A 15,127-nucleotide genomic window follows, 5' to 3' on the forward strand; every position below is an offset into this window, starting at 1 on the left:
TTGAAACGTGTGGCTGCTTCAGGCTGTCCTGTGTGTACGTCGCGGTTACCATCCACTTCCGAAGTTACAGCTCGCATTAAAACGAAACGCTGTCGCTCTTTCCCACCCCCCTTCGTGCCGATGTGGGCTCAGCCGGCGCTGGCTGAGCTCGCGGCGCTGACAGCCGTGGAGAGGCGCTGGCGGTGCCCCGTGGAGACGCGCGGCTGAGCCGGGCGGGGCCGCGCTCCGGGAGGGGCCGTGCCGCCATGCGCCGCGCCGTGGTGGAGTACCGGGGCTGGAAGGAGGGGTACCGCTGCGGTTACTGTGCCTCGGAGCGCGGGAAGGTCTCCAGCGGTGAGCGCGGGGCGGAGGGACGGGCGCGGCGCCGGGCTGGGAGCGCGGCTGCCCTCGCTAAAGATGTCGGAGCCGCTCCTTCCGGCGGGCGGTGCCCGCAGTAAAGATGGCGGCGGCGACGGCCGCTTCCGGGCGGTGCGGGGCGGCGGGCGGGGAGCTGCGCTGAGCCGAGCCGGGCGGAGGGGAACATGGCGGCGGGCGGCGGCTCGCCTAGCATCGTCGAGTACTTCGGGGGAGAGGACGGGTACCGCTGCGGCTACTGCAAGAACGAGAGCGGCAACCTCTCCCACGGTGCGGGGCGGGGAGCGGGCCGGGGGCACCGTGCGGCCGGGGCCGGGCTGCGAGGGCGGCGGTGAGGCGGCATTCAGGCGTCTCCTCCGCTAGCGATAGAGTTACCGCTGATGAGCTGAGGTGTAGCCCAGCAAACGTGTCGCCCTTCACCGTGCTCAGTTCCCAAGCTATGGGAGAGGAGGGCCGTCCCTCCGGCTCCGGGTGCTGCTCTGGGGAGTGCACCGGCAGGGCCGTGCCCAGCTCTTGCACGCTGGCAGCGCTGCTCGGCCTTAGGACCCTCTCAGGCTCCTTGCTTTGAGTCCCGAGCGTGTGGGATGCTGTTGATGGGTCCTCCAGCAGCCAGTAGCTTCGTGCAGAAGTTACAGGTTGTTGTGCTCATTGTGTAGCAGAGGGGAGCCCAGGTGACTTCTGAGAAAGTCAGCTTTTATGGCCACACTGGGAGCTTAAAGCATATCTGTTTGGGCAGCCCAGGGCAAGCACAGTGCCGGCCCCAGGGAAAGGAATGGGTGGAGAGGAAAACTGTGCTTTTGTTGTTGGCTTTTTGAAGTTGAACTTGGTGTTGAAATCGGTCACTGATGAGATCGATAAAGTCCTTGAGAGACATCTGTTCAAAAGTCACTGTCAGCTATGAAGTTCTATGTAATTTCTGTAGAACTTGTTAACGTTTTAACGTATTAAAGTGTAGTTGTCACCAATTAAGCACGTTACTGTTTCTATCAGGTATGTGGGCACATTCAATGACAGTTCAAGATTACCAGGACCTCATAGACAGAGGATGGCGAAGGTAAATGTCAAATGATACCAAAATGTCACCAGCTTCATTCATCAATACACTTCATTCATTCTGCTTTTGCTCTCCTTTTCTAATAGAGTCCTTTGACCACGGGAAATGCTACTTTTCCTAAAGTCTGTTTTTAGAGGTGTTTGGATAGGTGTTTTGTGGTCAGTATTGGAGCTTATGCCTGCAGAAGCTGCTGAGCAAATGAGGAGCAGAAATGAAAGAGTATAATGTGTGTAAGGGGAGTGTAGCTGAAATGCTAAGCCATGGCCTGAAGCAGTGATTGAGCACCTGGTGGGAAGGCAGGGCCAACCCAGGGGAGCTCAGCTGCATGCAATGTACCTGAGTGACCAGAAGAGCTGGAGCCAGGATCCACTCCTTCCCAGATCTCCTGTAAGGGTTGGCAGTGAAGGTGAGGGTATCTTACTAGAGATTCCTGCCTACCTGAGGCCTTCCAACAGTAAGCAGACTGTTTCTGTGTCCATGAGTGTTGCATTTGAGCATATTCTCACTTGCTGCAGCCTAGGCCCGCATTGCTGTGCTTTCCATTGTGTACAGCAATACAGGGAGTTCTTGTCACATTCCTTACAGTTAGTTCCTGGGAAGAAATCTGGACTTTCACATGGGTACGTGCTAGAGAATCCAGGGTATTTTTCTGATATGTAGAAAGCATGCTAGATGCAGCATGCTTTTCTTAGTTGTGCTCTGGTGAACTTTTGTTAATTAATACCCCTTTATTCTAGGTGAATAATATTTTAATATAATGGTTAGAAGCTGTAGAACTTTCAGGTTTATGATAGTATTCATGTAAGATTTTGTTACTACTTAAACCACAACGTTGGCTAACGTTGATATTGTAATATAAGCAACAACAAATATCAGTATGTATTTATTATTTTTAGGAGTGGAAAATATGTTTACAAACCTATCATGAACCAAACGTGCTGTCCTCAATATACAATAAGGTAAGAGACTTGGAATATGGTACTGTATCTGATTTGGCTGTTTAAAGTGTGTCCAACCATTGTGTTTGTTGGCTTAAATGAAAACTTCACCTACTTTTCGTGGTACTGAGTATGTTGCGGTGGGCTTGCACCCCAGTGCATCAGCAACTCTGTGATGTTGTCTGTAATACTTTCCTGTATGTTTTCTGTACCCTTCCCTTTTGTTTTGCATTGCAGTCCAAGACAAGAGTTCAGAGACAACTGTCTCGTTCATTGGTGCTTGTGAACCAGAGTGTCTGTATCTCCAAAACTGCTTTAGTAGCCCAAATAAGAGAGGCTGTCAATTGAGTAGGAATGAATGATTCTGGATATGCTTTTCTGCCACTAGTGGTTAGATTCAACATTGTCTATAGATAAGTGAAAAATTCTAGTGCGTTGGCCTCCTAGGGAGGCTTTTCTTTCTGCAGTGCTTCAGGTCACATTGAAGTACTTTTTGATTAGTAAACGTGTGAGTATTGCTGTAATAATGATATTATGGACAACAGGAAAGCATCATTTTATCAAATCAAGAGTGTTGATAAACTATTTGACCACTTCTTTCATAAATGTCCTTATATTTAGAAGAAATACGTGAAGCAGTCATAACTTTTTATTTTTAAGATGCCAGGCACTGCGTTTTCAGACCTCCAAATCTCACAAGAAAGTTCTGAAGAAAATGTTGAAATTCATTTCTAAAGGAGATGTTTCAAAAGTGGCGAGCGAAGGTAAGAACCTCCTAGTGTTGGAAAAAGCAAGACTGATGTTTGAAATGAATACCAAGACACTGATTTGAGTGACTGAATGGTTAACCCATCAGGGTGATTGTTTGTTGGTGAGTTTTGTTTTCTTCTTGCAGTCCCCTTCCTAAAGGCCTGGCTAGGTTGTATCTTTACAGCATTTTGAATCAAGGGCACGATGCAGTGCAAAGAACAAATTGTGGCAGCTAGCTGGCTCCACTGAAGGATGTTTCCTTGTTTTTTGCATATATCAGTGTATTTTCATTTCTATCTCTAGACACAAGCTTGCTTTCTAGCTGACACTGTAGAGAATCAGACTGTTATTAGCTGTCATAAAAGTGATAATGTGTAGATGACCAAGCAGGACAGTGAAAAGGAGGAAGAAACAGGAAGAAGGGTTTTTCTTCCAGGTGACTGAGGGATGGCACTTTGATTATCCAACACCAAAATAAGCTACTTTCAGTTGAGGTGGAACCTGCTGTGTCAGTTCTGAGAGCTAATTTCCCTCTTCTAAACTTGTGGTATGAAATTAGTGGAAACTGCCCTATTTTAATGGAAAAAGAAATCTCGTTTATAAGATGATGCTAGTAAGACTGGCAAGAGAGAAGCTTTCTGTTTTCAGACTTGTGGATTTATCTGTTGGAAAAACAGTTGCAAAATTAGAAATACGTTGATATTTATGTTAATGGTGCAAGGTGTGAGCTGTGATTGCACAGAGATAAATTAACTCATGCAATTTTTAACTGTTTCCAGAAGAGCCTATGGATTCCCATGTAGAGGATGCAGTCCCATGCGATTTTGCACATAGAAGTGAATCTCGTGTCAGTGAGGCTGAGCTGACTCCCTTAAATGAGGATCACACAGAGAGAGAGGAGAATGAAGATGAGGACAAAGGAGAAACAAAAGAAGAGGTGAATGTGAAGAAGGCAGAGCTGGGTTCTCTTCAGATGTGTGGAGATAAAGATGATAAAGATGCAGCAGTCCCTGGAGAACCATCACCTTCTACAAAAGCTGTTACTGCACCACCCAAGCCAGGTAGTTAAGCTTCTGCTACTAACTGGATGAGGTTTTCCTTGCAGGTTTTTAAAACCCCTCTTTTTATCGTTCCTAGTAAATCAGGAATTGTTTATTTCACTTTGTATCCCCTTGCCTATTTATGGAATTATGGCATATATATTGATAGGTGCCATGTTACTTGTTCTCTTAGTTTTTCCTGGAAGTTGCTTTGTTTTCCATCATGCTCAGCTTTCTCATTTAGTTATTGAGAATACCTGTGTGCAACTGATACTTTCCTGATGTTTGAAAGCTATGTAGGTTGCAGTCAGATACATCAAGGTGATTGAATGTCATCAGACGTTAGGATCTATTTTCAGTTTGGAATACTTATGTGTGCAGGAAGATGTACATCCAGCTTTCCCTTTCTCCTATGGGGATGCAGTTACTCAGACTTAGGTACTTCGAGGTGTGTTTGTGCAGGATGAAGAGCTGATGCTGAGAGAGTGCTAGCTGTGGGGTTAGGTTAAGGCTTAGTATTTTTTCCTATCCAGCAGTGGGAAACCAGTTTGAGATCTAACAAGAGTATCTCAAGTGTTGTTTTTACCCTTCTTCATATGTGTAGGTTGTCTTCTTGTTATGTAAAGTGTACAGCCTGTGAATATACTCCATTAATAACTTGCTTTAGGCTGTATTATGTTTTTATAGCCTGTTTGCCACAGAGCTGACTGGTGCTAGAAGTACACCCAGTGCATTGGTGTGGTTTTTATTTCTTGGGCTTAAAGGAAATTATATTGTACAGATACTTTTCCTCTGTAAGGAATGAGGTTTTCTAGTTGAGGTTTTTAATCCGTTTGGGAGCTTGCCTTGTTTTAGATTTTGGATAACCAGCTTAGAGAAGCAATGTCATGAGCAGATGTGAAATTATAAAATGTGTAATAATTTTTCCTTTTTTCTTACTGTGAGCTTAGTATTAGATTTCTGTAAGGAAGTAGAGTAAGTATGTACTGAGTTAGGCAACCTTGACCATCTTAACTTTGATACAGTTATACAATATTAAAACTCTCATGCTAAGAACTGGAGGTAAATAGATATTTGATGGTGGAGTTTTGTGTGAAATCATGTGAAATATTGGGTGCATTTTGAGTATAATAATTTCAATACAGTAATAGTGGGAAGAGGAAGTGAATGGATCTTACTAATACTTTGTGGCCCAAGGGTTGCAGGTGAAGCAGCCTCATTTTACAGGTCAGTTCTCAGTTTTGCAGTTTCCATAATGGTTCAGAGAAGTGGAGGGTATTTTCAGGATTGCAGCTACCTGGTGAGTAACACTGGTTGAAATCCTGGTGAGAACTGGATGCTTTGTGGTTTCTGCATATGTTGGGACATCATACTTACTCCTAATTTTCACCTATTGTGCAGGTGTTAATGAGGTCTTCACAGTACTTTAGTCTCCAAATGACTTTGCCTCCTCCTGTAGGTTGGCTGCTTTTAAGGTTGACAAGTCAAAATAATGTGAACAATCAGTTTTTCAGCAGCTTAGCAAGGAATTTTACATCTGAACAAAAAAGAGAGCTCAGTCAGAAAATAAGCAGTGCTGCACAGAGCTGGCACTGCTGCAAATCCATAGAGAACTTGTGTGGAATCTTCAAGATTGTGTTTTATTTTGACCAAATAGCCGTACTGTGCAAGTTTCCAAGCCCATCTCGTTTTTGAAATAAATTAATGAGAAGCTTTGAGTCACGGAAACTTCATCTTGAAAACAAACGGTGGGAACTGACAGCAGGTGGCAGTCTTGGGTAAGGAGTGCTGATTTGGGAAGGGTTGAAAAACAGGTCTTGTGTTATGTTAAATACACTGAGTAACTTCAACACAAATGTGGATGAGGGAAGTGTGAAACGTTTTTACTTTGTTTCATTCAAAGTGGTTTAATTTTATGGAGGAGAAATATTCATTAAATGCATCAGAAAACTTATTTTTTCATTTTTTTTAAATATATATATTTTTTTGAGTGGGTGGTGTCACAGGTCAAATTTAGTTCAAAATTTTCCAGATAGAGAGATGTTTAGTTTTCATCTTGAGAAATGTAGACTTACTCTGTATTAAGATTGTTTAATTGCATTTTTATTCTCATATAAACAAAACAGGTCATTGTCCTGTAGGGAAAAAATGGTCTGTTTCTGCACAGTTTCAAGGTTTGCTTATGTCTGCATGCACATCCATTGTTTTAAAAAAGTTTTTCTAGCTAACTTACAGCTTACAGAAGATATGAGACATGAAACAGAGCCCAAAGCAGATGAAGTGCTGTAACGTTCTTCAGCTTTATCATGAGTATTTTAAATAAACTCATCCACTGACTTGTTTACCCCTGGTCAGATTGCATAACGTCTGTAATGGTCTCGGGATATTTGTCCTTTTCTGGTGAATACTTCTGTCTGAATGAGACAAATACCCAAAAACCATAGGTGAGAGGTAATGACGTTTGGTTGTGAACCCTTCTTGTTCAGACACAGGGAATCTAGGGATGCAGAAGTGGCACTAGCTCTGTTTCTGAGCCCGAGATGCTCTCAGCATTTCAGCTTTCGTGGAGCCCATGTGGCACAGGTACACTGGATGAGCTCTGAGGAGCTTGCTCCAGCAGTGTTTTAAGAGTTCTCCATGGTTTGCATAGGGAAAGCCTTTGAATGAGAGCTATAGACATCGGCAAAAATGTATTCTATGCATCCTACAGGTTGCAGAAAGGGTTATGTTTCATTGTTACTCTGCCTTTTCCCTGTTTTGATACCTCGTGTCCAAGAGGGAATCTTGATGTTGTGCAGCTGAGACAGTGTTACTGTGAAAGTCTCATAGATCCTGTAAGTTCTGAGCAGTTGTCACTGCGCAAGTGGTGGTTTTTGATGGGCTGAACAGCTGGCATGGTGCAGCCAAACTCATCGTGCTTTGTCCTAGAAAGCAGTTAGCAAGATGCTAGGAAATAATTCTTAGTGGCTTAGGACTAAAATCTGCTTCCCTTATTCCAACTGCTTTTCCTTGTATCTTGTTCTCATAAAGCTGTTATATCTGGTTACTAACTTGTTGTACCTCTAACTAGAGCTTGTACTTAGGGTTTAATTAAAATAATCCAGTTTTTAACATCTTGGAAGAAGACCATGGCTTTTTTTTTTTTTAACCATCTTGACTATAAAATGAGTCAGGAAAAATAAAGGTGATAAAGTAGTGTTTTACCTTTGAAATAAAATTCTGTTTTTTGGTGTGTTAGGAAATTTTGTTTTGCTTCATACTGTTGAGTACCCAGAGTGAGTTAGCCATCACATTCTGTATGGTATGTACATTAGAAAGAATAGTTTATAGCTTTACCAGTGCTTGAAAATTGGTTCCAGTAGGAAGTATTTAGATAATTTCTATGGTGCATTGGCAACAAGAGACGAAGGCAGTGGCCTTGAAGGCTGCAATTCTGTGCAGGTGAAATGAGCATAAAAACACTGGGAGCCTTTCAGCAGCAGTGCTCTTACCACTTCCAGGTCTGAAGTGGGTAGAGGACAAAAGAAAGATGCCCTTTTTGGCTAAAAAGAGATTGGTGGGAAGGAAAGAAAACTCTAACCGTGTTATCAAAGGCCTTCTGGAAAAAATGATTTCCAAGTAGCTTCCAGCCCTTCTAGGGAGTAAAGTGGGATAAACCATAGTTAAGTCTGGGTTTGGGTTAGTCTTTATTTCTCATAAATATTAGCTGAGTTGGAACTGTGTTGTCTTCTTAATGCTTTGGGTGAGCACATCGCCATTCCAGGTACGTTCCCACTGGGTCTTTCAGAAGTTGCCAGCGTGTCATTTGCAAATATATGGATTTCAGGAGAAAGCTAATGGCATAAAATACTGCTTCAACAGTTTGTCATAACATTTGTTAAGGCTTTTGTTCTGTGCAAGATATATGACTCTGTACTTCCCTCTGTGGGTCTAGTTTGTTCCATTATTCCTCTTCTTCTTAAACCTTTAATATTATGGACTGTTATTGGCCTCAGTTCATCCACCGCTGTATATAAAAAACAAAAAAATTACAGAATGAGAGTTAATTTCATAAGAATTAACTGGCTGATAATACAGTTGTGAGTTTTGCTGTCAATATTTCAAGCTGATCCTGGTGCTGTTTGGGTATGAGGTGCCATAATGCCGTGTGTTAAACACGAGTTTTTTGTTGATCTGTGAGAGGGATTTAAGGACTGACCTGAGAGGAATTCTACTTGTACTACTTTTTAAATATGTTCCTGACTCTGGATTAAAAAGCTGTAGAGATTAAAAATAAATAAATAATAAATCATTGCAACTTCACTTGGCACAGGGTATTCTCACTAGCTGGAAGTATGGAGGACAGTGTTACATTCAGACCACGGTCTGCAGTAACTGGTTATTTTAACCATTTCTTTTCAGTCTGTGTAAGGGTTACTTCCTTCTTGCAAAATGTGCTGTTTAATTCTTTGCTTTGTTTTCTTGCAGGTAAAGGGGCTGATCTGAGCAAGCCACCGTGTCGGAAAGCAAAGGACATACGGAAAGAAAGAAAACTGCAGAAACTCCTTCAGAACCAGAGGGGCACGCTTGAGGGCTCTCCACTTCAAGCAGAACATCAGGCTTTACTCTTGCAAAATTCGAAGCCTGCAACAAACCAACCTAAAAGTATTGAAGACTTCATTTTTGTCCCTTTACCTGATGATGCACTGCACAAATTGGAGGTAATGGCTCGTTCCACTGCTGTTGAAGGCAAATTACAGAAAGTCTTGTTAAGGAGTTTTTGGATCTCTGCAAAGCTTGGGGGCTTAATTTTTGTGGCTTTACTAACTGGCTGTAGTTTATATCTTAGAATAGATGTGATTTTTGTTATGTATTTGGTACAGCTGAGCTCTGTGTAACCACAAGGGGGCAATCTTGCACTTGCAGTCAGTTGTAGAAGAACAGTACAGTGAGCAAAACGCTTCTAAATTGATTTCATACTGAGTGACTTGAAAATGAAAGACTTCAAATTAACTGAGTGTTGAATGATGAGAGACATTCAATATTTAGTTTTGCAGCATATAAATAGTTAAACTATCTGTGCTACTGAATCCTGGCAAGAAAGCAGCAACTGTTGATAAAACTGAACAGATGAGAAGATAGCTCTTTATAAACATCAGTGGTATGTGTTGATGTCTTTGGAAACTGTAAAGTTATGGTCAGAACCAGTGTAATATACTGGTTGCAATTAAATCTGTTTTTACTGTAGAAGACTTTTGGACGTGCTGACATTGGTTAATTTTGAACACAGTGTTTTGTTTCCTCTGGAATCTGAAAATCTTTCTGAATATGAACATTTTGCTTTACTGATGGTGGTATTAGAAATTGAATTTGAACTTTACTTCTGGTACTTATTTGAAGCAGTGGTAACTTAAAAGATGCACTCTACATAACTGACAAGAAACCATGGAACCAATCTATAATGGCTAACTCTTCCAGGTTTCTTTTAAGTTACTTAAGGGAAGTGTAGTGGCCTTGTCTGAACATTTTCATTAGATGAAAATAGAGAATTTAAAGGAGAATGATTGTGGTAATTCTTTTTTTTTTTTTTTTTTCTTAGATTGTTCTTTATTATTGCTGACAGGTTTTTCTTTGTAGATTAGAACCAGTGCTGTTTGTGAGAATGGGATGATAGTGAAAATCACAGGTTTTTTTAAATGAATGTGTCTTTAAATATGCTTGAAAAGAAATGCACTGCTCATCATGTAATAGCATGCCTTTGGTCAGGAAGCAATCACTTTTACTAAAAACAATTTAATTTATGGGTTCTTAAAATATATTTTCTTATATGTAAGGGGAGTGGTAGGAAGGTCACACAGCTTCCTATCTAAATGAATTTGTAATTTAATAGGAGAATGTTGTTTCCTATTTAAATTTGAAAAATACCCAGAAGTTCCCTTGGGACCATTTCAATACAGATGTGGTCTTTATCCGAAGAGCACAGATATGAGTCTTCCAAATGCACGAATCCTTCAAATATTTTTCAGTGTGGTAAGAAAACATGGGTACAGAAGATCTGGAAGTGTATTGAAAGTCTATTTAAATGTCAGTGTGCTTACCATTTGTGGGTATAAGTTCTGAAAAGCCACTTGTGTGGTTCTTCTATAGACATTTTAGTTAATTAATCATTTGAAAACCATGTACATAATTCACTGTAAACCCAAAAGCCTTCACTAAAGTGAAGTGAGTTGATGAATTGGAAAGCTATTGCCTAATATTAATTGCAGTGTTAGGGCTCTTTTTCAGGAAGTGAAAATTTCTCTCTGTTGTGATGCTTTTATATGTGTAAATGGTAATTATTGCATGATACTGTAATAACAAATGTGTTTAACTTCTTCTGAAGGTGAGGGTGGTGAGATCATCTCCGCCAAGTTCACAGTTCAAAGCCACATTGCAGGAGTCTTACCAGGTCTATAAACGTTACCAGATGGTTATTCACAAGGACCCACCTGATAAACCAACTATAAATCAGGTCAGAAGGCCAAATTAATTTTATGCAAAGCTCAGCTTCCCTTCCATTCTGTATGTCTTGCATAGATTGTAGAAGAAGCAATTGTGGATTTTATATCCATCTTATACTCAGCAACATGTAAAATACTGCATCTAGTAAAATCTACATTCTGAAAGTGCAAACCTTTGATATCTCTTTTTGAGTGCTACAAATATTTGGTCTTAATTGCAGACAGAGGAGCTGAGACAGTTAGATGGGTATGCTGTTGAATAAGAGCTGGAGGAGGTGAGGCTTTGGAGGAAAAATTCACAGATCATATGCATACAAATGTCCCAAGAACTAAAAATGTCAGGATTCTTTCCCTGATAAGTAGTCTCATTGGCTTTGGTTTGAACACATCCATATGCAGAGGAACAAGCATGATCAGGGCCAACATGTGAGTGAAGGAATTATCACACATACAAGCTGTTGGTTTAAGGTTCACTTAAATCAGGTAAACCTCTTCATTTTCCATTTAAGCACGTCAAGGAGCAATCAACTCACTCCATCTTAATTACACACTGTTACTGCTTCTTGTAATGACCAGGCAGTGTGTAATAGCTACCCGTGTTGGACATAATTCCTCTCAAATACTATTAAAAAAAAATATTTTCAGAATTTTAGAGAAAGTGTATGTAGGAAGAGTATGTAATTGCTAAATTGGGGGCAAGTGATATGCCATATGATTAACAATTAATACATTTGAATAGTTCCTGGGGTTGTACATTGGGAATAAAATCTGTTGCTGGTTTGTTAGATAGTTGGTCAAAAATAGGTTGAGTAACTAGTGCTTTGGAGAGTTCCAGTGTTATGATTTTTATTCTTTAATGGAGTTATCAACAGTCAGCTTAAGGTTAGCGTTAGTTGCCATATAAATATGCTTTCCCCTGTAGGTTTACTTTTTATTGTATTTAAAGTTGAATACTGACTTTGAAGGCTTTGAAATGGATAGGAGGAGATCTTCCACTAGCCTTACCTTCAGAAGCACATTATCTGATTACATGCACTCAAAACAGTCTGCTTGTATTTTCCTTGCTCTGAAGGTGAGGTTAGTACCTGTCTCCTTTGAGGACCCACAGTTCAAATCATCCTTCAACCAGTCAGCCACTTTATTTGCCAAGTATCAGATGGCTGTACACAAGGACACACCTTCTGAATGTGGCGAAAATGAGGTACAGTTCACTGCATGCGCCTCTGTGAAAACGTTTTCACTGTGCAGTTAGTAATGTGTTAAGTAGAACTGTTATTACAGGATTTATGAAGAGGTTTGGAACTGAGGTTTCTGTTGGAAAATGGGATAAGGAAGAGCATTTTTGATGACAAGTATCTTCTGCATTGAAGCTGTTACTGTCATGCTTTTTCTTAATTTTTCTTTGTCTTGCTTTCTGTAATAGGTGAAGTTTTTAAAAATTCCAGTTTTATTCGCAGTTTACTGCCAAGCATGGCTCTTAATTAGAACCCAGCATTGCAGTAGAAATAATGGAAAAAGACTTTGGCTGGTTGCCTTCGATTCAGAGCGCGCTGTGTATGAATAAGAGTCTTCTACAATAGATAAAGGTGTTTGTAGGATGCTAATCCTAATCTAACAAGGCTCAAAACAGAAAGACTAGTGGAGTTCTGAACGAGCAGCCATCCTCTGGTTCTTTGGCAGGTGCCACAGCATTTCCATTAGCAAAATTAACAAAGCTGGTACCTCAGATCCATCATTTCTATCTACTGAAAATGTAAGACTTGAGTATCGATCTGTCAGAGCTTTTGGTTCCTGAGAGCAAGACTTGCAGAAGTGATACCTAGCAAACTGTGGCTGCTTTCCAGATAGAATAATAAAACCATTTTTGGTTTTAGTTCAAGAGGATGTAAGAGGAGCATTTTTGTAAGATCTCTGTAATGCTACTGTGGAAAGCCATAAACTTTATTTCACTTTGTTTGGTAACACAGTAAGACTTAACAGCAACAATACTTGCTGCCTTTTTCTTAATTACTGATACAAATGGAGTTAATTATAACATGGTAAAAATTGGAAAAAAGTCAAGAAAATCTGACTTACTGAATGATTTGTAAGAAGAATTACCTGCTGTGTCATTTGTCTGCTGCAATGAGTGTATTTTAACCTTTGTGCTTAGAAACACTAGCATGTCTTTACTCCCATAATCATGTTGCTGCGTTGATGGGTTGGTAAGAACTTCCTATGTCTACTTCTTCTTTGTTTGGTTATGGATTTTTGTAAGTAGAATGCTTCCATCATGAATTGAGGGTAATATCAGTGACTGCTTACAGTTCAGTTCTGAATGGCAGCTGGTGTCCTGTTCAACAAATCCCTTTTGGGATGGAGTATATGGCTTGGGTTTGGTGGTTCAGATTAGTCATAAATCATATTTAATTTTTAAATATGAGCTGAGGGAGTCTGGAGCTGGAAAACTGCTCTATAACGTGTCACACAAAAAGTATTTTGATCTGTCTTAGAAGCCCTAGTACTTAATCTTTGTCTGGGGGAGAATTATTGGAGTCCCTTCTAAGAATGGCCAATACTGTGTAGGGTGAGACCACTCCAAGTTCTTTAGAGGGACAGAAGTGCTGTCTGAAAGCCCTCAATTTTTTTCTTCCCCTTTTTTCGGACTTTAATAGATCATACAGATATTATGGAGCCAGGCATTTAAGCAAAAGTAGAACAAAATTCTGTCCTACGCATGAGGCTTTCTCAGAGTACTAATGAGTCTGCGTTGGGTCTCAGACTGACAAACATCCAGGATTTTTCTTTGGATCTGAAATCTAGCTTTTAATCTGTGCATATGTACCTGTAGATGAACCTCCTGAGTTGCAGAGCTTCATTCAGGGAGAGTCTTGTGCTCTGTTATATTTGGGGAACTTTTAGTTTAGGAAGAGTATTCAGTTTTACATTTGGTTGAACATTTCCTGTTGAGAAACCAGCCTACATTTAAATTCAGAATCCAACAAAGATTACTGTGGGACGTATTAACAAGTTCATTTTGGAGTATGTTCTTAAGTTGTTGGCATTTCAACCGCCCATGTCAGCTAGAGTAGTTTTAATGTTAACTATATTACATTAAAATGAAACTTTAGGAATGGATTTGTAATTTTGGTGATTATTTAAAAATGACACTAATATGGAAAGTTATAAAATGGTTCACAGTATTCATGTACATAAACTGTGAAGCTGATTATTGCTCCGTGAATGTGGAAGAAGATCTTTTTGCACCAATGCAATGTGTGTGCATCTTTCCATCAAGATTTTAAGTGAGGAGGGGGAATAGATAGTTCTAGTACAGGGAACCCACAGGATCCTGAACATCAAAGAGCTCTCTGAGCTTTCAGGCATGGTACTACGCTGGGAGTGGTGCTCATGGTGTTGGGTGCCCTTTGGGCTGGGGGCTCTGCCTGGATTGTGCCTTTTCCTCCTAACTTTCTCCTCTCCTTCAGACTCTCCAGTGGAGCCTGCAGCAGTGTTCATAAGCTCACGGCTGCCACACTGCATCTCTTCTTCGTTTCCTCCCTCACTGCTTCTGCTGTTAATTTTGTCCCTGATGGATAGCTGGGATTTTTTCTTTTGTCATTTTAGAAATACCTTGTGTGCTGTGTTATTAATGTACTTTTTGAAATAAAATATTAAGGTTGGTCTTTCCAAAGTATAGGTGTTTGGGAAGCAGGAAACCTCTCTCTCAGGTTTATAAATCCAAGTTTCATTGTCAGCAAACCCTTAACAGCCCCCCTGCATCCTTCATTTTACTACTGCTCCCTTCAAAGCCCTATCTGGCTGTGATTTTACAGTATGAGCTTTTCTGTGTGTGACAGAGTAAGAGAAGATCTTCTGCTCGAGGATGTACAGCAGTATTAACTGCTGAATGAAATGCTAGAGAATAAGCATTCTGCGTAATTAGGGAGACAAACTGTCTTCTAAATAAATTGTTTGATTAGTGGCCCATGGACAGCACTTCTATCTCCTGCTCTGTGAAACGGCACCAAGCCCACCAGGCTGTGTCTTTATAAAGCATGAGGGTTTGTCCAGCCCAGCTATTTAATAGTATAAACAAAAATAGGGGGAAGAGCCCTGTGACTGCTGAGTTCATCTAGCAGTCATTGAAATTACATCTTCAGAAATGCATTGCTAGTTCCCTCCTTTGCTCCTATATTCAAACTCTGCAGTGCTTTTTATTTTCTCATTCTGCAGTGGTGGTCTCATTTGGAGATGATGGTTTCTGTAACGTTCTGGCAGTGTTCCTTAGCACAGCTCGTACTGATGCAACACTATCTACTTTTTATTTCTGAATCTGCTTTTCTTCTTGTAACTTAATCTTTATACAAACAGTTCTTTTACAAAAACCCAACTATGCTATCTTTGGTACCTCCTCACAACCTGTGTATTTAACTTTGGCCAGCCATACCCTGCTGAATGCTTTGGCCATCAAACAAAACAGTGTTTTGTCCCGTTAATTTAGGCCATACTTTGCAAAAGAAAACAACAGAA

At 40.7% G+C, this 15,127-nt stretch overlaps 1 protein-coding gene across 6 annotated transcripts in view; it reads left to right on the forward strand.

Annotated features, from left to right (window-relative positions):
• Positions 1-240: 240 nt before the first annotated feature.
• Positions 241-15,127, forward strand: part of ATE1 (arginyltransferase 1) — a 67,766-nt gene continuing 52,879 nt past the window's right edge. The window contains exons 1-8 of one of the 6 annotated variants that reach the window (XM_065746395.1): positions 241-333; positions 1,345-1,408; positions 2,305-2,367; positions 3,007-3,110; positions 3,876-4,157; positions 8,604-8,836; positions 10,498-10,626; positions 11,688-11,816. In XM_065746395.1, the coding sequence (XP_065602467.1) occupies positions 246-333; positions 1,345-1,408; positions 2,305-2,367; positions 3,007-3,110; positions 3,876-4,157; positions 8,604-8,836; positions 10,498-10,626; positions 11,688-11,816 (1,092 nt within the window). In that variant the 5' untranslated portion in view covers positions 241-245. Of the gene's footprint in view, positions 334-484; positions 625-1,344; positions 1,409-2,304; positions 2,368-3,006; positions 3,111-3,875; positions 4,158-8,603; positions 8,837-10,497; positions 10,627-11,687; positions 11,817-15,127 lie in introns of those variants that run through there. The other 5 variants (XM_065746398.1, XM_065746394.1, XM_065746399.1 and 2 more) reach the window with 5 other exon arrangements.

Source organism: Cyrtonyx montezumae, unplaced genomic scaffold (assembly GCF_038088225.1).
Source record: "Cyrtonyx montezumae isolate F1298 unplaced genomic scaffold, pur_monq_1.0 scaffold_4, whole genome shotgun sequence".
Classification (NCBI taxonomy): Eukaryota; Metazoa; Chordata; class Aves; order Galliformes; family Odontophoridae; genus Cyrtonyx; species Cyrtonyx montezumae.